A 24,104-nucleotide genomic window follows, 5' to 3' on the forward strand; every position below is an offset into this window, starting at 1 on the left:
GCAAAGGTTGATAATGTATAACAACGTATAACTAAATACATTAAGTGATATGTGGATTAGAGTCATAAAATATTTCCAAGAAAAAAACAACAGATCTTTCCACTATCTACGTAACTTCATAAAAGTGTTTGGGCTTTTAGGAAGACACATGCACTTCTTCCTAGGTGTCATTTAGTATTTTATTATTAAAGTCTGAAATTGCATTCCGCAGACATGAATAAATGATTGTGCCGACCCACACATCTTCAGGCCAGCATTCAACAGGAATAAGTTAAGCCTCCAGGGAATGAGAGAATGGTTGCCAGAGCCCATGCCACTGGTGAAAGTCGACACAGAAAAGGCCTGAATTTGGGTTCTTACTGTAACCTTCTTGCTCTCGGGGAGAGAGGGGAGTAATCAGTAACTCGCTGTCCCTCGCAGTGTCTGGGTTATCTCTTCTACAATTTCTTGGACAAAAATTGAGGGATTCAAATAAATTCTGAATTAAACACTCCAGCATATCTGAAGCATTTTTGATAAGCTGGGCTGTGGCTGGGATACAATTTTAACATTCGTGTTTGTAAAGATGTGGTGGCCTGCCATTGGGACAAAGAATAGGAGACGAACTACCAGTGCCAGCACCCCCGTCGCTAGTGTCCAGCCACATACAAATGTCCCCTCTGTTCACACAGAATGGCAGTGCCCACATAGTGCCCACATAGTGTCTGCCTGAGGTGAGGCACTGCCGTGCATTGATGCATCAGTGCCCTCGGAATAGCTCAGTGCGTAATGTCAGAGTACTGATACTAATAGTAGAGTGCATAACGCATGAATGTACATTTCAACAAATAACTATACAGTGAGTGCCTGAGAAACTACCACCCAAGGACACAAATGGCCTGTTGCCAACTCCCAGAAGCCCCCAACCCCTTTCTACCCTGAAGTCTTAGGAAGAGCCCCCCACAGAGGAAGGGGGCTTTGGGTGCCCCATGCTGCACAGCCATCAGGACCTCCTGGAACCCCGTTTGGGAAAGTGCTGTCTTAGGAAACTAGGTGATTTAAACACCATACATTTGGGCAGTGGATAGAATAAAGGCATAGTTTTCAAAAACAATATTAAATAAAAGTGTTCCGTGTATGTTAGAGTAGAATTTTTCCAGGAAATAATGTTGCTTTGTGAGTGTGTGCCTGTTTATAGAGCACTGGAGGGAAGAGAAAGGAATCTGTGCATTTGTTTTAATTTATGTCTCTGCACAGTCGCTCCAGTTTCTGTTGATGAACAGAAGAACATGGGTTGTACTTCAGTAATCAGGCAGCAACGACTGTAAAAATAAATTTTAAGTGGTACCGAGGGGATAAATAAGCTAGCTCAATAATAAAAGAGCAACATCTTTCCTCTTTAGAAACCCCTAAGCATTTTCATAATTCAGCCTGCATCCAACCTCTCTAATAATCATCTCAATTATAAGAGATTAAATACTTATAATTATTCATAGTGTAAATATTTGAACAAAAATCCTAATATATATTAATAATTTTTGATCAAGGTTGTTAGAGCACAACATAATCCAACCTAAACGCTTATTTCAGGTACACTAAGATCAATCATAAGGTTGAAGGACTCAGTCCTTTTGCTTTACATATAATTAAATTAGACATGGAAAAAGAATAGAAGGGAAACAAGTTCCGTAACGTGTAATTGTAAAAGCAAACAAGTTCAATATCTTCTGGTTAAAAAAAAACTCTTCTCAACAGACCCTCAAATTTGTACTCGTAAAGTTTAGGAAAATATTTAGAGAGAGAGTAATGTAATATGCATTTGTTCCTATAAATAAATCATAAGAACAAAGTATTATTAGAAATAATAGCTAAATGCTCTTCCCTTGAAACCATTACTGTGAACTATAACTTTTACAAAGATGATTCTATGTTGTATTGTGTTTTTCAAAATTCATTAGTCATTAGGACAGAGAGCTTGTAGATCATTTGTCATTTATTTAATAAATAAACTTGATGACATTTGTAATGACACTAATAATTATAGTTACCACTTATTGAGTATTTAATACAGGCCAGGGTGCTAAACACACTATCTATGAACATGCTTATTTGTGTTTGTATTTGATTTTCATATCAACCTATGTATCACAATACTATTATCATCCCCATGTTTAAAATGACAGAATGAAAAGTTAGCAAAATGATATCACTTGTTCAAGTAACACAGGTAGTGAGAGGCAAACTAGATTCAAATCTAGGATTTTCCAACTCTCTAGTATATAAGCACCATGCCAGATAGATAAATAGATAGATAGATAATCTCTTTATACAATACATTGTGTGATCTACTGAGAATTATTTTAAAAGACTGATAATTTCTAGAATTATTGGAAACTATAACCTAATAATTTGTATTTTGGTTTTTAATCTTTCTCTAATTGCAGATATTTGAAGGTAATGTGAGTGACAATAAATTCCTCTGCTACTAAATTGAAATTCATTAGAATATGTTTCTTCGAAACAGAAGGTGAAGCACCCCAATCCATTTTAACTTCATAGAGCAACATGAGACTATTTTAGATCACTGTTAGATTAAATTTGGGACTTCCTTATATAAAGCCAATTCTTTGTGACCCCCTAACTAACTGCTTTGCAGCTGATTTTCCATGGATTATTTATTTTTATTTAGAAAAAGTAATGAAAGTACATATATGAGCCAGGAGGTTACGAGCTACACAATGCAACTTGCTAGAAGTCTAAAATCAACCCCTTCAGTCCATGAATGGGACCCACAGGCCATTTGTGAATTGATTCGTGGTTTTAGATAGTTAGATATGGCATCTGAATTGTCTTCCATATTTCTTAATGCTTTGTCTTTCAATGCATCTGGAAAATTGTCATTTATTAATCTGGCGAGAAAACACTTCCTACCTATTGATATATTCATCTTTCTGGACAGAAATGTATTTTATGTCCACCACATAACCACAAGCTCATATTTTAGCCAAGTGTAGCTATTATACTAAGTAATGAGCATCCATCAAAGTCTATATGGTTAGTTTTATTACTTTTATTTCTTCATTCTATGTTCTCGCTCCGTAACTCATCATGCACAGCCTACACTTCCTGATGTGGTCCCAGCTGCCGCTGTTATCTAATCCCGCCTCTTTTCCCATCCCTTTGCCATGTGATTTCCAATACACCCGTCTGCTTCAGCTGTTAAGTTGTACATCACCAATAACTACTACCTCCTTGTCAAAGCCAGCGATGTCAAAAGCAGTCGTATTTGTATAGAAGACTCTTTCTCAAACTTGAGTCGTATGTTGACCTCTTCAAGAAAACAATCATTGCGTATGTTTCTTTCTGACACAAACTATTCTTAGTATGACATTACTCACATACACCCAGATGTCAAACCAGGCATAGATTCCTTATGCCTCTAGCTCTTGTACACCTATAAAGCCAAACCAAATGTACAATTTGTACAGAACAAAACCAACACAATTCAAGCTGCATAATGCATTCACTGTGACATGGCACTGTGTTGCTGAAGTTAAGTTGCCTGTGACGACAGTTCAGTTTGCCTGCGCTACATGATACAATTCTCCCGTCACATTTTTTAAATTTAATTATTGCTCAAGGGCAGTTTTCTGTCTTTTACTCCCATCCCAGCCCACACTCTCCTGTCACATTTTTTAAACGAGTATACAAACTTTCTGGCTCCTGTCCCTCGGCTCCAGAGCTTCATGAGTGCATTAAGCCAACTTCTGTTGTTCTCTTGCTGCCCGTGACTATGGCACCAGAAGTTGGGGTCGGTAGGATCAAAAACAGCGATGCGAGTCTCAATTATCTGTCTGTTGACTGAAATTCTGCCATGTCTTCCCCTCGTGGTGACAGGGTGTCTCTGCCATCCTATGTTATTTGCCTCACACCTTGATTGCTTCAATATTCTCCTCACTGGCTTTTCTGTTTCCAGTCTCTCTACTTTCAACCTACCCTGTACTTTTCTAAACTGATGTTTCTAAAACCCAGCATATCAAGTAGAACCATATGGTCTTGTGGTGTCACTTCATCTCCTTCTCACCTGATTGTCCCTGCAGGCTTTCTGTTTCAGTCTCGCCCTCATCTCCTTGCCATTCTGTCCCATGAATACTAGCCCCTACGCACTCACAGAGCCAACATGTAAACCTACAGCCGACAGCATGAATCTGTGCCTCTGTCTTCTTTCTTTTTATTTCCTTTATACTATGATGCCCCTTTACCTAGATGGCCTCCACCTAAATCCTGCCGGGGCGTAATAGGCATAAGCTGGAGCAAACGAGGGGATGCAGAACTCTAAGGCTAAGTCCACCCTGAGAACTCTTTAGATTCAAAACCTTCATTGCATTTAGGGTCATGCTACATGTGTTTCTCTAAGTATTCTGAGTATGATGAGCTCTCCTGGGTGGACTGTAAACCGTGTCTGTGGATACTGTATCTACATGGTTTCTTGCACAACGCAGAGTCTAGAAAAAGAAGGTGTCACGCAGTTGTTAAGGGCATAGACTTAGAACTCAGAAGGGACCAGATTCAAGTCCTATTGCTACCTCTTCTTACCAGGTAAGCCTGGAGATTCTACCCAATATCTCTGAGTTTCCCCATTGCCAGAGGGATCTTTGTAGCCACCTCACAGTCCTGGTGTTAAAGTTAATGATCATGGGGGTGAAGTGATAAGCAATTATGAAATCAGCTAATCACCAGAATTGGGCACTTACGCTATCTGCCAATATTTCACAATTACACCTAGTGCTTTAGTGAATAACTCCGTGCATTTTGAGTGGGGGGAGGTGTTTGTTCGGGTGTGTTCTCAGACTTATGACTGCTGGGTGAAATAATAAAAGCTCATGGAGTTTACAACAAATATGCATGTTCTCCTGCAATGGGGCCGTGTTTCAGAATTTCCTCTGTCTGCATATGACAGTAACTAAAACAAATAGTCAGCACTCAGTAAATGGTAACTTTCATCCGGAACTTTCCATGACCCTGGTTGCTGCTTTATGAATGAGTGTCACATGAACCCATCCCTTCATTTTTGTCTTTTCCTGGAATTATCCATGGTTTTTAAGGTGGAACAGAAGCAGCCACCTCGGCAGGTTCAGAAAGACCAATTTCACATCCTGATTGTCCAGGAAAATAAACCACCAGCCATAGCAACTGCTGAGGAACAGAGCGATCATAATGAGTCATACACGTGCGGCCTCCAGCGTGGCTCCCTCCTAAACCCCTAGGCACATTTTCCCACGAGAATAGCCTCACAGTGTGTACAGTAATGAGAGGATACCGGGACTGTCGGGTGGGAGAGCAGCTCCTTCCTCTCGGCCAGGGAGCAGCTGAGAGGAGATCGTTTCGTGGTGTGGGGACAGAAGAATGGCATCAGTCTCACTGATCTGCACACAGTGCCAGCTCTACACCACAGCTCTGCATGTGAGGCCTCAGCATCCTCATCCGAAAAATGAAGGGATTGGGCCCAGTGAGCTCCAGGGGTCCCGTCTAGCTCCCACAGTCTAGTTGAAGAAAAGCTTCACGCAATGTATGAGTTGTCAAAATGAGGAAAAAGTAGGAAAATATCCTTTCTCTAAGTTCTGTGTCTGTCGGTAGTATGAAATTGAAGAGCAGAGAGTCGATACAGAATGTGGTTTCTCACTGATGTGTGACAAAGCGTGAACCAAACCAGCAGGAAAAAGAAACTCGGGTGCCCCCAGGATTCTCTTGGTTCTACAAGAATGAAACTACTGACACATTTTTTATTTTAATCGAAAAAGTTAACTCTAAGCAATTACCATGGTTGGCTCTGAGTGATGTTTTATATTTGTCTCGGTAGCCATCTGTTTGGCAAACAACACGGCCATTTCAAGAATTACGGCAGAACATTGTAACAAGTGTCAGAAATGTTGGCTGTGTTAAACTCGGTGTGGTTATCTGCATTAGCGTAGTTACAAATTGGGAAAAAGGAAAAAATGAATTTAAGATAAAATACCCTTTTCTGGTTCTTAGAATTTTTAATCACTACCTCTGCCTATGATTCTTTTAAGGCATCTTCTCCAGGATGTCAGATCACCCCCCTTCCCCACCTCTCCTTCGCTTGTGTTTCTTTTCTTTTATTCCTGACATTTGTTACTTTCCACCTGGTCCACTGTTGTGGTCTCTTAATTGTTCTCTTTTCTCGTGATCTCTTGTATGAAGGTACTTTACACAAAAGTGACCGTGTCTCTCCCCGCTGCACAGAGGGGAATGCTAAGGTTCTCACCCTGAAATGCCAGGACCCCTGTCGTTTCAGGGTCTGTCCGTTTTTCCCGTGCCGTTACTCCTCTTCTCTCTAATTATTCTGACTCAGTCTGACTCTGATTCAAGGCACAATGCGGGTAATACTATTCCTTGAACAATTACGTAAATAAATAAATCCAGTTTGTTTTTTTTAACCTAGCATTTGAAACCTACTTTATCACAGATAGTTTGAGAATTATTATTTTCATGGAGTTGTAGTTTTTATCCTGGGGGGGGGGGGCTGTGAGGCACAGATCGAAAGGGGAAATTAATCGGCATCCACAGTCAATTGACTATAACATATGAAGACAGTTCTAATTTTTTACAAAAAAAGAAAAATGCTCAGCATTAAGCAGAAAAATAAAAGGAAGTATCCATCTGGTAGGGAGAAAACAGCTGGGAATCTTTTAGGATCATTGATTTACTGCAAGTAGTTGCTTCTGGGAAGTCAGTTATAGGCATTCCCTGTGACCATGATCAGGGCTGGTATGTTGGACGCAAAATCCAGTGTCAGATAATTAATATCATTAGCTGTGTTGGAAATTACAAAGAAAGCAGAACAATGAATTCCAGCACAGTCATTTGTTGTGTTGATAAAGTGTTTGCTCCTAATAAGTAGTAGTTTATGTTCATAGGGTCATTGGAAGGCTTCAATCAAACAACCATATGAAAAGGAATCAATGAGAACAAATATACACTGGTTTGAGAGTTGTACGTAAATGTAGCATTGGAACTCTTGGGGTCTGCATGACATTGGGCTTCAAAGTTATACACACTGGTGCTACTCTAGACACACCAGCAGCCTCACAGACGTTCTGATTTACGGTGGCATTAATGATTCGGTGATCAGAGATTCGGTCTTGGCTTTATTTTCTTACTAAACCACTGAGAGTCTGTTGCAAAAAGTTGTGATGGTGTCACAAAATGCAAAGAGCTCCAGCTGCTAATTGCGCTCCGAACATCCCCTGCATCCCAGCCTCGAAATACCTTCAGTTCCCTGTCCAGATGAGCCCGGGTGCTTTGAGGGTAGTGGATTTCCACTTAGTCAGGACTTTTTGATAAACAGGAAAAGCATCCTGTGTTATAGCTGGTCTTCAACCCACAACTATGTTTTGTTTTTTTTTTTCCTGAAGAGAATCAGAGGCTCAACCATCCCATATCCTTTGATCACCCCCATTCCCTCTTTCCCCTGTGCCTCCAAGCGTGCTTACCGCTCTGATCCTCAAACAGTCTCACTGGCCCTGCTGCCTCTCTGAGATCTGTGCTGGCTTTCTTCTTTCACTGTCCCATCTCTGGACCTATAGTCATTGAGGTGGAATAGGATGCTGTCATCCGAGCAACATCGCTTATTCACCAGTTGCTTGTAACCAATTTCTGTTTCTGAAGTTCTACTGAAGGTCGAAGGCTCCAAGTCATGTAATCAAATCCAACGACATTTATTTACTTTGCATTGTACTTGCTCCTGCTGCAGCATTTGTCCCTTTAGTTAACACTTTTCTTTGAATTTAGGGAAGTCAGTTATAGGCGTTCCCTGTGAACACTGTTCTCTGCCCTGGTCCCCGGTCCCCGTTGGCTTCCTTCCTCACTGGCCTTACAAACGCAGGCATTCCCCCATTTTGCCCTTAGCTCTCATCTCTGCTCAGCACATGCTCCCAGCCTGCATGACTTCACCCACATTTTGCAAGAAACTTCCAAATTTAGGGTATAGAATGTGGTATAGAGTCTCTCTAGACCTATATTTCATTATACACATCAAACATAGTATGCTTAAATAGGATGCATTCCCCCTAAATCCTGAACATTTTTTTTTACTTTTTTTCTCTCCCTGATTACCTATCTAAACTCTTAACATATGCTACTCTAGTGTGTTGTGTGTTTTTTGCAGACTACTTATCTTTTAGCCTCTGTAACTTCCTCGTCCTCCCCGTCACTCCAAGTTCCATCCTTCATCATTTTTTGCCTTGATTATCACAACAACCTCCTCCTTGGCCTCTGCCTCTGGTTTATTCCACTCCTGTTCCAGTTCTGGCTGGAGCCATCCTACCTGTTGCATCAGGGTGCTGTCCAACAGCACATAACCAGTCGGACTTTTGTGATAATTTGGGGGGGGGGTAGTTTTTGTGCCATCAAACACAAACATTTGCAACAATGTCCAGCCCCATTTTAAAATGATGTCGGTGAATTTCTTGTTGCAACATATGTGCTTATTTTAGAAAATGTCTAAAATATATACATAAGCAACAAAAAAAGAAAGTACGCTAACATTTGCTTTCCTCGCTTCCATTGATTCCCTTGCCGCCCTATTACTATAACCAAAGCCAACTGGGTCATTTCCAAATGCATCTGATGTTTTCCTGTTTCCATCCTCTCTGTGTGACTTACGTGCCCCAACCCCACCCAGTTCAAGCCTTCAAGCCATTGCAGTTCCGCTTAGTCTTCCCTGACCATCACAAAAGTCTGTTTCTCTAAGACGCATTTCCTGTAGCAGAGATTAATGATGATATATGTAAAGCACTTCGAGTTATACCCTGGAGTTAGTCCTCCTTGGTATATTTCACATTGTAGGGTCTGCCTTTTTCATAGCTGCGTAACAATTGTTTTTAGCCATGAACTTGTCTGCAAATCTAAGCTCTAAAATTCTTGACTGTTTTTCCTCCCCCGGATCTTTCAGAGGCCTTTTAGTTCCAGAAGTAGACAACACAAATTGTGGCATCTTGCTGTTTGCCGGGGATGGTGGGAGTAAAGAGAGAACCGAGAGACAAAAAATGGGAAGATATTGGAGAGCAGAAAAAAGAAAAGAGACCCTGTCCTTATAAAGAAGGATGAACACTCTAACATTTCCAAGGGCAAAATGTCTAAATTGATTCCCTCAGAGGGTCCTATTCAACAAGGGGGTTGGAGTGAATGTTTGCTAGCACACAACAATGGGAATGGAGCACCTCCTATTGAGCTGCTTCCTACTCAACTCCATCCGGGTCAGATGCAACACAAAAGGCTGGAAGCAAGCAGGATTCCATCTCTGTAAAGGCTGGCAGGATTCCTCTAGCTCCCTGTAAGGGAGCACAGATGAGGCAGTGGTGTGAGGAACTGAGAACCTGGGAGGTTACAGAGCGAGAGGATCCTGCCGAACATCCTCCTTGAGATGCAGGAGCTCTGGTCTCAGTGCTGAGTGGGTGAAAATATTTCTACCTCCCTCGGGATGGGGAAGCAGCACTGCGCTTTTGACAGCTCAGTCCCCTGTGGGCAGCTGGAAGCTGCTGCATTTTCATTCCAGAAAAGCTCTGTGGCAATTGGTTTTCAAATGCAACTAGAATGTGCCTTCGTTGCTTTGCCATGTGTCTAAATGGATGCATTAGGATTTCGTGAAACAGAGGGCCAGGAGTGGTGAAGGCAGAGAAACTGCTCCTGTTAGTACAAGAGCAAGGCAACGGTGGGTCCCAGCAGGTCGCAGCCCTGGAGGTGGCGCGAAGTAGCCTGATTGGTGGATGGACTGACGTGGGTGCAAAGAAGCAGAGGAATCGGGGAGAGCTAAAGTGCGTAATGTGAGTGTGTCACCGTGGGTGAGGGGCCTTTTCTGTGGTGGGAAGGAAGGGAGCAGCTGGTTTGGAAAGGCAGGAGAGGCAGCAGACTCAAGTTATGATCTGACCTTGAAACTGTCGGGGAGGTCAAACTGATCCTCTACCCTGTTAGGGTTTCCCGCTGAGCCTGAGATTTAAATAGGAAAAGACATACAAATTTTATAGGTACATGGAAATCTTTATAAGAAAACAAAGACTCTAAGTGTCAAAAACGAAATACTTTTATATGAGGCTGAACAAGGAGAGGAAAAGTAAGAGTTATTTTAACATAGTCGCCTTGTATAGGATTCTCTCAGCATTGACTCCCTGTCTCTGGTGATAAGAATGTTTCTTTCCCCCTGGCATAGGGAGGGCATTTCTCCCATTGGATTCTACTCTCTTGCTTTCAGGAGGAAAAGCTGAGGTCAGAGCACCCTCTTGTACCTGCTGTTTTTCAAGGGCCATTAGCTCAAAACAATCCTTATGCCAATGTGGCATATTTCGTGGTGGCCTGTTTGGCCACCCTTTACTACCTTAAAACGCCTGTTAGACATCCAAGTGAAGATACAGTATGTGTATCTGTAATTCAGAGACGTCTCAACTAGAGAGATACACTTAAGACGCATCAGCATGAAATGATGGGGAGGTCACGGGACTGGTAGCCATCACCCAGAGAAAGCATACACACTACGGGAAGGTGAAGTGTGCAGCGTTCGAGAGAATGAGAAAGGGCTGGAACTGAGCAGCTCGGCTCTGCTCAGGGTACTCACTGCCTGCACAAGAACTGAGATTTAGCAGGAGTCAGGGGAAGGGCGTATTTATGTCCTTATTGATTTATTCCTACTCTCGAGAAGGTCGTAGGTGCATTTACGGAATCTCATAATAATCCTGCTGGTTAGGTGTTAACATCCTCTGTTTTGAAAGGGGAGAAGTTGAAACCTTGCTGCGTAGGTACTAACTAGGTGGCTGGGCTTGATCTTCTCTCCTGTTACAGGGACCCAAACACTTAGCCACGTTACTGGTACCCGCTCTGTTTCCCAGGCCGCTTGCAGAATAGCACAGGCTATGCCCATGGGTCCGTGTAGACTTCTGTTCTTATTTGGGAGCTTATGAGCCACCCCTGGAATCAGACAGGCTCTCCCAGGCCCCCAGCTTCACCAGGGGACCAGCTGGCCTTGGCTTTACCTCATTATCCTCTGGTGCGGATCAAGAACGGACTCAGAAGTCTGTTTTTGCATGTTAATTTCCTCTTAACTGGCACATGAAAGGCATGCCAAACTCCAGGAGAATGACAACCAGAGCACTGAGATAATGGTGGTTTGTATTTTTAAGTACTTGAACCACAAACACAAAATGTTTTCCTGACCAGCCTCCTTGCTGCTCTCTGACTGCTACTTCGAAGCGATTAAGCTGTAGTCATCTTACTGGCGCGCCTGTACAATTACATTGCATGGGAAATAGCAAATGAGCTGTAGGCATATATCTGTCTCTGTGTCCTTACTGCTTTGTAGAACTCTACTCCTTTGTAGAATTGGCCTATTTACCTGCCCACAAACTAAGGTATATAAGATGTCATGTTTTTGGTTTGGGGTTTCCTTCTTTTTAAAAGAATTCTGTTAAACAAGTTTTATTTCATGTTTCAGCTCCCACCAGCCAGGCTGACGGGAAGTCAGTCTCTGTGTTCTGAGCCCCCTACTTGCCGCCGGTCTTCTCTTGCAGCTGCTGGAAGGCTTCTCTGTATCAGTCGTCCACCACGGACGTGCTCATTTCCTATCCCGTATGGTACCTTTAAGCCCCTTCATTTCATTGCATCCAAGCCAAGCTCAAAACAAGGGAATATTTGGCGAAGCTGGCCCATGATCCAGGGCCAGCCGCGCCCTCTGGGGGTCCTCCCTCACCAGGCACCGCTCAAAACCATGCACAAGGCTTCTCCACTTTTCTGGCATCAAACTTGGTCCCTTTGTCATTTCCCTTCATCATCTCCCCAGTCATTGCTTCTCTCTCTCTCTTGCTCTCTCTCTCTCTCTTGCCCTCCTCTCCCTCTCTCCCTCTCACTCCTTTCTTTCCTTTTCTTCCTTTTCCCTTTCCCTCTCAGCCCTCAAAGGTCCTTTCCCACTCAGTGGACACCTCACGTTTTCCCCATCACAAGATTAAAGAAGGGCAAATCTACTTTGTCCGGGCAGCTCTTGCTTTCAGCACATCTGAAGTCACCGGGGCACAGGCGCTGTACCACAGCCCAAAATAGAAGAGAGCAAAACACAAATTAATGTCTCAAAAAGTATTTACCACTGTCTTATCTACATTTAAATGCAGCGATCACATTGCATATTAGTCTTTCTTTATCTGAACAAAATTAGCTCTAAACACTTCCTCATCAGCATTTTTCTTCCGTTCTTTCATCATTTGTGATATTTCTCTCTGGAATTCATCCAAATCTTCTCCTTTCTAAAATTCAGAGATCAAAATGGCAATCAGTTCTCTGATAATGATCTGATGGAAGCAATTATACTTTCATCTCATTATGTCTCTCTCCCTGTCCTTTTTAAAAATTTTGTAGGACACATCTACATTTGACACCCAGCCACTTTCCTGTCTTTTCTTGCGTTGTTTTTCTGGGTGCCTGTACTTTCTTTCTCTTTGAGACAGTGTTTGGATACCATCTGAAAGGGTCACTCCTGGAGCCTTACTGTTTCTGACAAAAACATATTTCCAATTTTCAGGCATTTTAAAACTAAAAGAGTGACAGGAGAAGAAGAGTACAAAAGGTGATACCAAAGAGATACATTAAAAACAGAGAAATAAGTGAGGCTGTTTATTTCATTCTGAAACTAGAATAGGAAAATAGCTAAGAGTGAGCAGGAACAACTTGAGAGACCAGATACGATGTCGACATGCTTTGTACCCTTCATGCAGCTGCCCCAGCTGACTCCTGCTGAAATGCCACCTGTCAGTAGAAAAAAACATGCATCTCCAGAGTCCTGTAGCTATGTTATTGCAGGTCAGAGGCCACAGGAAGGCAGAGACAGAAAGAGCCTTGCAGATCATGTAGTCTAATCTAACGACTGGCAAGAAATCACACCTGCAATTTCTGAAACCTGTGCTTCAAGGATCCCGGTTGGAAAGCAAAAGGGAGATGGTTTCTCCATTAGCCAGACAGGGACGAAAACCCCGGCCTGCTCTCTGAGCGAGTCGTGCAGCCCTTCTGAGCCTGTGGAGGTAACACCACCAACGCTGTGACCCTTTGTCAGGAGTGGGGGAGATGCTGTGTACGCAGTCGCTCTCGCCGGGTCGTTCAGGCTACACAGGAGATCTCTTTCTGTATGTCGGATACTTCTGTTGCTTTGCAAGGGGGCCCAGACTTCCAACGACAGAACCTTCGACTGTTGAAATCACCAGTCTTCTAACCATACACTTCCCTCTTCTCCATACCAGTGGGGTTCTTCTCTTCCTCATTGTCTTCCTTCCTTCCTGGTATGCCAGGTTCCCAAGTCCATCACCGCCTTCCTGGTTACTGTGCTCCAGCCTCGAGCAGCCCAAGTGGCCCTCCCCTTGGACTGCCACGTCTAGGGGCCCGTGCCCCGTGGGGAGGGCTCACACTTCCTCTGAGTGCATATTTTGCTTAAGGCTGTTCTTTCTTATATAGCAAGCATGTGCAGGATTATTAGAAACACTCTGTTACCCAGACATTCATAAGACATAGTCTTATGTCTGTCAAGTAATTTCTTCATTTGGGGGCTTTTTAAGATGGCTGACATAATTGAATGGGGTTCTAAAATCCAGTTAGAATAAAGAAGGCATTTTAAAGGCAGCTGGTGATCCAGCGGCCACCAAGGCTAATCTTGCTTCTGGGCCACTGGAAATGATCCCATACTTAATATCCTTTTTATTAAAGTGTTCCCTCTAGTGAACTAACTGCATAGGTTTTCAAAACTTCTGGAAATTGACTTTTACCATTCTAATTATAAATAAAAATGTTTTAAAGATTGGGTAGATAATTTGTCATCTAAGAAGATTTTCAGTTGCTAAATTTCATGGACCTCAGTCTCACCCGAAAACAAAAGGCCCTGCCCTCTTCTCTCACCAGACGGTGATGGCAGCCGACTGTGACCCAGGGACACTGCCTCCGCCGCCTCCTTTCCTTGCAGCTTGTGGTTGTGGAAGTACAGGCAAGGCCTTGGGACTGGTTTCACCATCTATAAAATGTGTGATTCAACATGAGATTCTTTAAAAGCCCCTTTTACCTCTGAGAGTCTATGATTCTATGATTACATTATATTGTTTCTTACACAGATCTGCTGGTTTAAAAAGGAACCCAATCCAACAGTCCAGGGCCTGAAAATGATGCTCTATTAAGACCAATTCATCAGATGAATGTAGGGTCCAATAAAGCTCTGGAAGATATTAGTTCTGAAATCTTGGCTCATGATTTCAGGATGGTATGGCTGTAGCTCCAAGCACGGTGTAATTAGATGTGCGATAGTCTTATTTTAGTATGGGAGCTTTTTGGTCAAAAGGAAAGAAAGACTTATTAGTTTTTTGTACTCAGATCTATTGGGGTGACATTGGCTAATAAGATCACATAAGTTGTGCATGTTCAGTTCCGTGCTGCCTCATCTGTATATCGCACTGTGTGCTCATCACCCGAAGTCCAATATTCTTCTGTCACTGCGTGTTGGACGCCCTTGACCCTCGTCAGCCTCTCCACCCCATCTCCCCTCTGGTAACCACTTCTGCTGTCCGTGTCAATGAGGTTTTTTGGCTTGTTTGTCTGTTGCTTTCTGTTGCATGTCCTACATATGAGTGACATCATATGGTTCTTAAATTTCTCTGTCTGATTTATGTAGCTTGGTACGATATTCTCCAGGTCCATCCATGGGGTTACAAAGGGCAGTATTTCATCTTATGGCCGAGTTATATTCTATTATCTATTCAATTTTTATTGGTAATTTTCATTTGGGGGAACTCGAAGAACTGTAGTGGTTAAAGGAATAAAATATCAACGAGGAAAGCTATTAATGAATGATTACCCAGCAGGGGAAACTAGGAGGTCTCTAGCTCTGGTTGGCGGGGGTCGGAAGAGGACGAGCGGATGCCTGCAGTGGGCACTTCTGTCTAGGAGACCGCAGTCCTCGCGGATGGAAGCGGGCGGGGGCGTGAGCCAGTACTGAGTCACGGACGTCGGGTTTTAGTAGTGGAAATGTCTCCTCGTGTAGGCAGGGATGTGTTTAAAAGTGAGATCTTTCCTTGTTTCTATTTTAAGTGATTGCTTTGACAGGTCTCGCAAGCACAAAAGGATTCTCTTTCCAGCAGATTCAGTAACTGCCCGGAAGTGGCTGATTAGGTCACCTTTTCCGTGGAGACAGCATTGTGCTGTGCTTCCACGGTGACCTGCTGAGTCAGGGAGAGCAGCAGCCAGCGACGGGACTATCAGGGTCCCCACGCGGCACCGCTAGTTAATTAATTATTGGTCATCCGTTGCTGGTGAGGAAATTACGGATGCTATCACCTAGCCCCTCGGTTGCACTTGGCACTTGCAGACTGCTTAAAAGTTCGTTTGTGCCCCTGAAAAATATGACCGTTCCTGCTCTTCTTAGCAGGAAGCACAGAGACAGCCCCAAGAGCGCTTGGGTCTGCTCTGTGACCGAGTCAGAGGCCTTGCAGGCTGTTGCTTTCAATCCCAGTGAAGTCAGGGAACGATTATGCAGGAAGCAGTTTCCATGTGTTGTCGTATTCTCCAGAGATTAAAGCCAGTAAACAGCAAATTAATTCCATGGTAAAACTGTCCCCTCAAAAAAAAAAGACAACCTTTTAATACAGTACTTTTTGCTTAGAAGGCATATATATAACAACCAGACTGGAAATGTTAATGTGCTCTGGCGGTTGTAGGGGGAAAAGCCACCTGCTATAAATTAGTCTCCTGAGTTTGTGGTGAGGAACGTTACAAGGTCCTTTCGGCCACAGCCTATCTAAGTGTGGGCCTTCCAGGAAGAAGAGTATTTCTACAGTATTATATTGGTATTGTGGTTATGTTTTACCTAACTCTGTAATAAGAATCTAATGTGTACACTGTTATAGGTAGATGCTAGATAAATAATTGGATAAAGAAATGGAGAGAGATGATAGAGAGAGACATAGGTACACATGTACTTAGATAGAAGATACCTAGGAGTTTGTACTTGGGACAAGGTCGTTAAGATTTACTACGATTGCCTTCATGCTCAAGCTGGACAGAGGGTTTGTTTGTGAGGGTGATTTGGGGATCACGGGGATGACAATAGCTGACATTTATCCAGGCCTCATTTTGCACCAGGTACCGTGCGAAGTTTTTTAATGCGTCATCGTACTTAATCCTATGAACACTGCCCTTGTCCCTGTGTGGAGGGAGAGATCGTAGTGGAAAGAGAGGGAGTATTTGCTCAAGTCTGTGTAGCTGGTGGAGGCAGGATTGGGGACGGGAAAAAGGCAAGCATCACTTCAGGGCCTTTCTCTTTACTTTGTGCATCTGAAAACCCAAGGGAACCTTCCAGTCACCCAGCCAGCCTCCCTCAGCCCTTTACCCAGCTTCCTCCCACCGCCCGCCCCTGGCCTGCTCACATGTTAGACCAAACCCCCTCCACAGTGACCGACCCGTGTATGGTATGGACTTCTTTGTGGTGGGTTTTTTTTTCCCTGATTCCCAGAATTGTTCAAACGTGAGTGAGAGCCATTATTTCCCACCATTCTTTTCAGCCAGACCACAGCATGGTGGATTGGGTGTTTAACACTGATTCAGGTTGCTCTGCGGTCTCTTTGAAATAGTTATGGTTGTTACCTGTCTGACGTGGACAGTGAGGTGGGGTGCAGACAGATTTCTTTGCACAGCCATAGCTCAGTAACACCCAGGAAAGTAAGCTGCTCTGACTGGCCCCATCCATGGCACCTCCGAGGCATGTCCACCCCTGAGTACCAGGGTCTGGATCAGTGTGGGTCACAGTCTCGTTGGAACATCATTTCCCCACTAGGGAGAACGGTTCTAGCCACACTACCAAGGTGCGTGTATTTCTTCGTTTTCAAATGATGCAACGATCGTAACCATTGTTGGGTGCTTGGTCAGTGCGAGGCTCTTGGTAAGTATTGACTTACAACACTTCATAGCAGCTCTATCAAGTAGGTATCATCATTATTATTATTAACACTATTTAAACGTAAGCCGATTGAGACATTAAATGTTAAACGCTTTGCCCTGGGCTAGTTAACTAGCAGATGATGGAACCAAGCTTGAAGCCGAGGGGCCTGACCTCTGAGTCCATACTGTTACGGACTAAATATCACAGCTGCTTCTACATGTGCCACTCTACTAATTTATTATATTCTCTATGGGATACGTGAAAACTGGAAATTGTAAAAGAACGAGATACCCCTTGGTAATAATTGACTGAACAAGTGAGTAAAATATCTCCCCGGCCTGAGCGATGTAGGGATTTCAGGCACCCGACGAGCCAATAGAAGACATAATACAGGACAAGGACTCTCACTCACACTTGAAGGGAAGCACACCTTCAAATCTACTGCATGTTTCCTGCCTAATGTGCAGCAGAAAGTTCAACGCGTCACCAAGCTCCCTGTATAACTGACGGCAAAAATTATGCAAGTCCAAAACAACCCTCTTTTCTGCTCAATAAATCTTCGGTCTTCCAGTTCAGCTTCGGCTTTGCTTGGTCACTGGCTCTAGGGTCCTCAGGTGTCACCAAACAATGGGAAACACTGGAGCATCCATGACATGATTGATTTGCTGTTTGAAACAGTGATGACCACGGTTTGTCCAAGTGCGGCCACTGGTTTGGTCAACACCTGGTCAAACACCTCCTGTCTAGGGGGATTGTGGGGGCTGCAGCTGTTGAGAGGGGGCCCTGGCAGCTACAGGGTTTGCTTAGAAGTAACTTTTGCACGGCACTTTTCATGAGACTGAACAATGATGCATTTTCTGCCTCACAACCTGGAGGAGCTGATGGAGATCAACCCCCACCCACCCTTTGACAACTAAGTATGATTGAAATTCTGAATACTGATGACATATACCACAGGAAACAATTTTTATTTTCAACGTGTATCAGTATGGCCTATTTAAGATTTGCCATAATTATAGCTGCCTCTAAACCCAATTACAAATGCCCGTTTTTTTACTCACACCAAAAATACACAACCTGGTAATTTACGATCTTTTATAGTTCAAAGCGTCGTTCTGCAAAAATGGATCTCTTTTAAGCTCAGGAGTGCACAGGAGAGAGATATTTAAGTAAGATGCACAGGGGACAATGGAATTTATGAGCTGAAGGAACAGGACGACACGGAGTGGGGTTTTGTTAAACTAATCTTATGGCTGGCGAGGATGAGATGTCAGGTATTCCATTCATTTTAAATACCGAACCATTTCCATAAATTACCTTTATAATGTGAAGCACATCATATAGGTGTGATGCCAGTACAGGGCGTGCTTAAATATGCCAGACACGTTCTTTTGCTTCACTACATACTGTTTCTCATTTCATTTGCCAGAGATGTACTTATCAGATTAATTTTTATGGGCTGGTTCATATTTTAGTTTTATTCTTGGAGTCTTGTTTATTGGTGCCATTGTGCTTATTTGATTCTCCATTGTACATACAGATTCAACCCACGCGAATATCATTAGAGTGCCTCTCCCTTCCTTCCTTCTTGCACCAAAAGCAAAAGGAATCTCCTTTTGTAATAATGCTTGTCAAGGAGAAATACATTTGTCAGTGCAAAAAACAACAACAACACAGGATGTATTGGGGACTATTTAGCATAAAATGTCCTTCTGAAACAGCCTTATTGTGTAAGATAACGTGTTCTGCTGCAGAATGTGTGAGGTTGAGTTTCTTTGCTGTGTGAACACTGTACTGTTTTCTTTTCTCCCCTAATCCCCCACCCTGTTTAACAGCAGACAGACCCAGGGCGCACTGAGTGAATCCGATGATCCTGAAACAGGCTGTCTCTCTGATAACAAGCCAACTTCTCGACACTTCTATCCTGTCGCCTTGCTGCTTGTCAGCTCCCACCTGCTGGTTGTGTGGCTTATTTTAAGTCTCGCGTTACTCTTAGCCAAATACCAATAAGTTTCACGCTGTACTCCTTTCTTTTCTACAAAGGACAACGGACTTTCAATTATGGGGACAATGCTGTAACATTTCTACATTTTAAGATTCAGAGAATTTAAAACTAACATGTGGGCGTTGTGTCTTCTTTGTTTTTTCCTAAAACCTACAAAAAGAAGTACTATGCATTCAGTGAATTATTTTGCTCTTTTGTCCGTGGAGAACTGTTTCCCACCGTTCCCTAGCTCAAGAAGAATTTTTAAATTACTATCTTTGGAATAAGACAAAGAACAGAATCCTGAAAGCTTGAAGGTCTGCGCCTCCTGCTCCTCTTCCCACTGAATTTACTAAAGAAATTAAGACTGAATTTGCACAACACACTGAAACTCTGAGACACATCCTAGAGACGGGGGAGGTTCCAGACTATTGCCACTGTGCTCAAATCACTGTCGCCATCAGCTGATAGAATGTTCTGTTTGATTTTTTAACCTGGTAGTCTTGTGATTTCTTTGCTGCCGCTAACCCGTTTCTGTCAAGTAGCCCTATGGAGAGAATGGCGATTTCTGTTTTGTAATTAAATTAGCCTGTTTGTAACGGTTGTTTGGGTTGATTTGGCTTTCAGAGTACTTTTCTATTCTTCCCAACGAGGTCTCCTTTGTGTCTTGATGCCCCCTTTCCCCACCTGTGACTTTTGTACTGTCTGTGCACAAGCACCTCCTTTACAGAGTGGACATTCAGACCAGGCTGTTCCGGAAGCCATTCTTCTCGTCATTGCACAGCTAAAACAATGAACTAAAATAGAGATTGAACTTTCCTTTAAAAACCTATAGGGCCAGACTTAATAAATTAAATGCCTTATTCCTAGAACCTGTATCCTTAGGGCTACATATAGATTTTAATGTGTTTTAAAGAAATTAATTTGTGGGAGAGTTATAAAAAGGCAGATATATTTATGAGATTAAAGTGAAGCTGTATTGTGGAGCAAATTATATTTAAAGAGTTTATTAAACCTTAAAGATCTGTTAAGAGCAAAGAGACTTTAATCATCTCTTTCCGAGGGCAATAATGGTATTGGGCCTGGCCTAGGATTTAATTTTGTAAGATGTATCATCATTTGTGAAAAAAAAATGTAGAGTTGAATCTTTGTTATTTTTACTTGGACTGTTGCTGCAACTCTGCATTGAACAAATAAAGGATATTTATTTATTCTGTTTCACGAAGTTGTACTTTTTCCCCTTTTACCAGAGAAGGATGCCGCATAGAGAATGTACTGAAGAATATCAAATGCAGAAAGTATGCTTTCAACATGCTGCAGCTGCTGGCTTTCCCCAAGTACTACAGACCTCCAGAAGGAACTTACGGAAAGGCGGACACCTAAGGCTGCCAGCGTGTAAATGGACAGGGACACAAACACGCATCTGTTGGATAATCTCTACCTTTTTTTTTATTGTCTTGAATTTGTGGAGGGACATAACCAGGGATGTTTGCCCCAATTGAAGAGTTACTTGAACCAGTTATCAGCACATTTCTCTGAGAGAAATCCAGTTTTTAAAAAATCTTACATAATATTGTCCTTTCTGGTTCTAAGCTTCTCTGTGTTGACTCTTGCTGGCGGAGATCAGCTTGGAACGTGTAGCTCTCATTTGTGGAGTGCGTTAATGGAAGACATTCTGAGAAAACAGGTCCTCAGAGGACTAGAGGCGGTGCACACAGCAGTGCTGTCCCTCCAAAGAGAAGCTGGGAGAGGGTGGAGAGAGGGAGCGTGGCGATGTCATTTCACAGCTTTTCTCACATGCACTCTTAGAGCGCGTTTCTGAGGCTTACGCACAGTTCTCTAGTGAGCTGAAGTGAGCTCGCATCAACTCAGGGTCTGGACTCCAGGACAGCCTGCGGCTGTGCCCGGAAAGACTTTGTCATCCAGCTGAGTTGCGACTACCCCTCCTGAACAGGTGGATCAACAGCATCAGTAAAGCAGTGAAAATACTTTCCAAAAATGTGGTTTCTTTTCAAAGCTCTGACCTGGGTTATACGTTCCTGTTATAAAAGTGCCACAAGAGAAAGTTTAATAGGATAACAGGCAAAACACTGTGAGGAAAGAGAAACTGCAAGGGCCCCCAAAGTGAGAATCTTTGTCAGCCTGAACTTGATTAGTCGAGTTTATGACAGTCAACAGTGTGCCTTTCAGATGTTTTCCAAAAGTCATCTTGGTGTAGACTAGGTGGTGTAAGTGTGCATTGCCTGGCATAGAGTAGTATATGTGCATAAACCTTCTAAAATGTATGCAACCATCACTAATGGTAGACCAAAACAATTATTTGTCAACCTGAATTTCCAATGTGTCTTTATTCAGTGAAATAACACTATAAACTGTCCAAAATCTTAAATTAGAAGCTTCCTTAGACATTACCTAGTGTAACCCCTTTATAAATGGCTACACTGGGGCCCAGGGAAGCTCTGCCCCGAGTCACCTAGCTAGATAACTTTAGAACCACGATGACAGCCTCCTGTTACCTTCTTTCCCTGTGGCTTATCTCTCCTCCCAACTGCCAGGCCAAATATGCATGGCAATTATGGGAGAACGCTAGTGAGTGAAACAGGAACCAACAGTTATGACTGGAATTGAAACTTAGATGACCACACTGAACAAATGAAACCTAGTTTCTCCAAATTTTAAGAATGTATTGTTTTTCTTTTCTCATTCAAGGGGCATGCCATTCAGAGCACAAATCTCAGTTGGAAATGCCAGAAACTGGTTACGCAGACATGTCTTAGCTGTGGCCACACTGAATGGAATTGTATTATGAGCTTTCAACAGCCCATGTGATAGAAGACACTTGTTGAAATAAGGATTCCAAACAGATGTCTAGGTTCATGAATTTTTTCAAATTAATACAAATTTTAGATAATCCTCTGGGGGGGGTTAATACTAGAATTATCAATCTATTATTTTCGCTAATGATCGTGGGCGTTACATTTGAGGGAGTTGCCAAACGACTGGCCGCCTTTCTAATAAAGAGAAAGGCGTGCACCGTGGGCCTGCTCGTGGGGAAAGTGACCTCGGTGTTCTGTTCTGTACCTCATTCTCCGTGTCAGAGGTCAACTATAACCTCTGAATTGTTCCGTTTCATTTGAAAATGGTAGGGTTTGTGGTTACTTTCACTGTGCCATTGGCTCTGAAGCGGACAGTCTGGGATGAGAGGCATTTTTCTAGATAACCCTGAGCCCTCCTTCAGTAGGTCATGTGGCAGCTGAGTTCCAAGAGCCTGAGCGAGTTGTCACCCTGTGAATACTCTTATGGATAAGAATTTGTGTTTGCATTTGTAAAAGTGAAAACTCTTGACTCAGATGTAGAAAAATATTTAGCTAGAAAGACAACAATAAGTTTTTTTTATTTTTGTAAGACATTTAAACATTTTTTTTTTATTTTACAATAAGGACTACTGTAGATGCCTCAAAGGGTAGTGACTCCTGAACTACAAAGGCATCTGAGTTATTGTTTATTACTAACATGGTCATCTGCATTTCCCTGCAGGGTGCCTACATGTGTGCAAACTTTTATAGGTGGATTTGGGCTGGGATAGGAGTGAAAAACAGAAGACTGTACTTGAACAGTAAATAAATAAATAAAGGTGGATTTCATCAAAGAAATTCATGTTTCACATAGACAAAAATATTGACCCTTCCCTAAGAGCTTTTCCAAGTAAGCCCTCCAGGGCTTACTCTGTAAGAGGAACCCCTTTTCTTCTTGGAAAACCACTTCATTATTTCTTAATTACTAAGGCCGTCTAAATCAAAGAGCCAAGGTTAAGCAAAAAGCTTTTATAACCTCCTTTGTACCGTCATGCTTCCTATCCACACACTGATTTCAAAGATGCATACCCCAGCAGGCTGATTTTAGGAGATCACGTGAAACCAGAAAATGAACCAAGAAAATGGCATTTCCAAATGAGATCATTGTTTTGCTCAAAAATATCTCCCCTCTAATATCATCAAACGCAGATATCAGTGCTGTATTCCCTATTGCCAGAGTCCTACAGAAGGCACAGTTAAAAAGAAGGGGATTTTTCACAGAGTGGATGATGGAGAAGGTGGAGAGTATCCGTTTGAAGCAGCCCCACCCTCAGGGGAAATCATTCATTTCTTGTGTGTTTTTTTTCCCTTGTAAATATTGCCATGAGTGTGACTACACTCTTCCCAAACAATCCTTTGATGGAAACCTTTGGTCAGTCCTGTTATCTGGGGAGTCAGAGTGGTCATTTGATGCAGCTGACAAATTGTGCTCATGGGTCCGGATGCCCACTTACAGCAGTAGACCATGTACCTGGCCTCCAGGGCTTACTCTGTAAGAGGAGCACCTTTTCTTCTGAAAACTGAATTCTTAAAAGCTAGCCTATGCATGGAGGGTACTTCCCTTTTCTCCATCAACTAAAATGGTATTTTGCATAAACTAAGACTCAAGATGAAAAAGAAAATATTTGGGTAACTGACAGTATTTTTCCCAAGCAAAATTTGATACGCGCCAAGGAGAGGTCGCACCGGTCGGGCGCTGGAACTGTCTAATGCTGACTCGTGACGGTGCACCATTACATTTTCAGGAATTTTAGAAGTCAGTTATTAAACATAGCCATCACTAAATATGAAATTATAAAACACAACTGAACATGTTATTGGAAACACAGGTAATAAGCAAGGCTCCCACTTCCTAATCAGTTTACTGCATTCTTCCACTTATCAGTATTCTTGAGATAGGGAATGGTCTGTTGGTCCGCACAGCCCCAGCATTATAGATAGAATGCTGCTGAGCATCTCCTGGCTCCACATGCAGCAACATCACGTTGGTAGCTGGAAATTGACCACAGTGGGAGTATTTGCACCACAGCAATATCCCAATGCTATGGATCGCGGTCTGTCATTGCTGGATAGCCAGCTGTTACAGATTTCCTGGCACACAACTGGATGCCATCATCACTTTATCTCGGGAAAATAAATCATTGGAAGCCATATAAAATCATTAAAATGGTATTAAATACAATCACTCATCTTCAGCTCGCCAGAATTTTGTTTTAGTTTTTAACCTCTCTGAAGACTCTAATTAGGCTATCAGTAACATTTGCTATTTGTATTTTATTAATAATTAAATTATTTAATCAGAAGGGTGCTTTTCAACACA

At 42.7% G+C, this 24,104-nt stretch overlaps 1 protein-coding gene and 1 long non-coding RNA gene across 4 annotated transcripts in view; one reads left to right on the plus strand and one right to left on the minus strand.

Annotated features, from left to right (window-relative positions):
• INPP4B (inositol polyphosphate-4-phosphatase type II B) overlaps positions 1 to 22,509 on the plus strand; it is a 241,481-nt gene extending 218,972 nt beyond the window's left edge. For 2 of the 3 annotated variants that reach the window (XM_037058473.1, XM_037058471.1), the window contains one exon: positions 18,781 to 20,152. In XM_037058473.1, the coding sequence (XP_036914368.1) occupies positions 18,781 to 18,955 (175 nt within the window). In that variant the 3' untranslated portion in view covers positions 18,956 to 20,152. Of the gene's footprint in view, positions 1 to 18,780; positions 20,153 to 20,179 lie in introns of those variants that run through there. The other variant, XM_037058472.1, reaches the window with a different exon arrangement.
• Positions 1,447 to 22,612, minus strand: LOC118995436 (uncharacterized). Its single transcript, XR_005068269.1, has 3 exons — positions 22,545 to 22,612; positions 2,129 to 2,132; positions 1,447 to 1,458 (listed from the first exon to the last, which is right to left on the minus strand). It is a non-coding gene; the product is annotated as an uncharacterized LOC118995436 (long non-coding RNA).
• Between the last annotated feature and the right edge of the window lie 1,492 nt (positions 22,613 to 24,104).

This window comes from Sturnira hondurensis, unplaced genomic scaffold (assembly GCF_014824575.4).
Source record: "Sturnira hondurensis isolate 20B ecotype Veracruz unplaced genomic scaffold, ASM1482457v3 Scaffold0010128, whole genome shotgun sequence".
NCBI lineage: Eukaryota > Metazoa > Chordata > Mammalia > Chiroptera > Phyllostomidae > Sturnira > Sturnira hondurensis.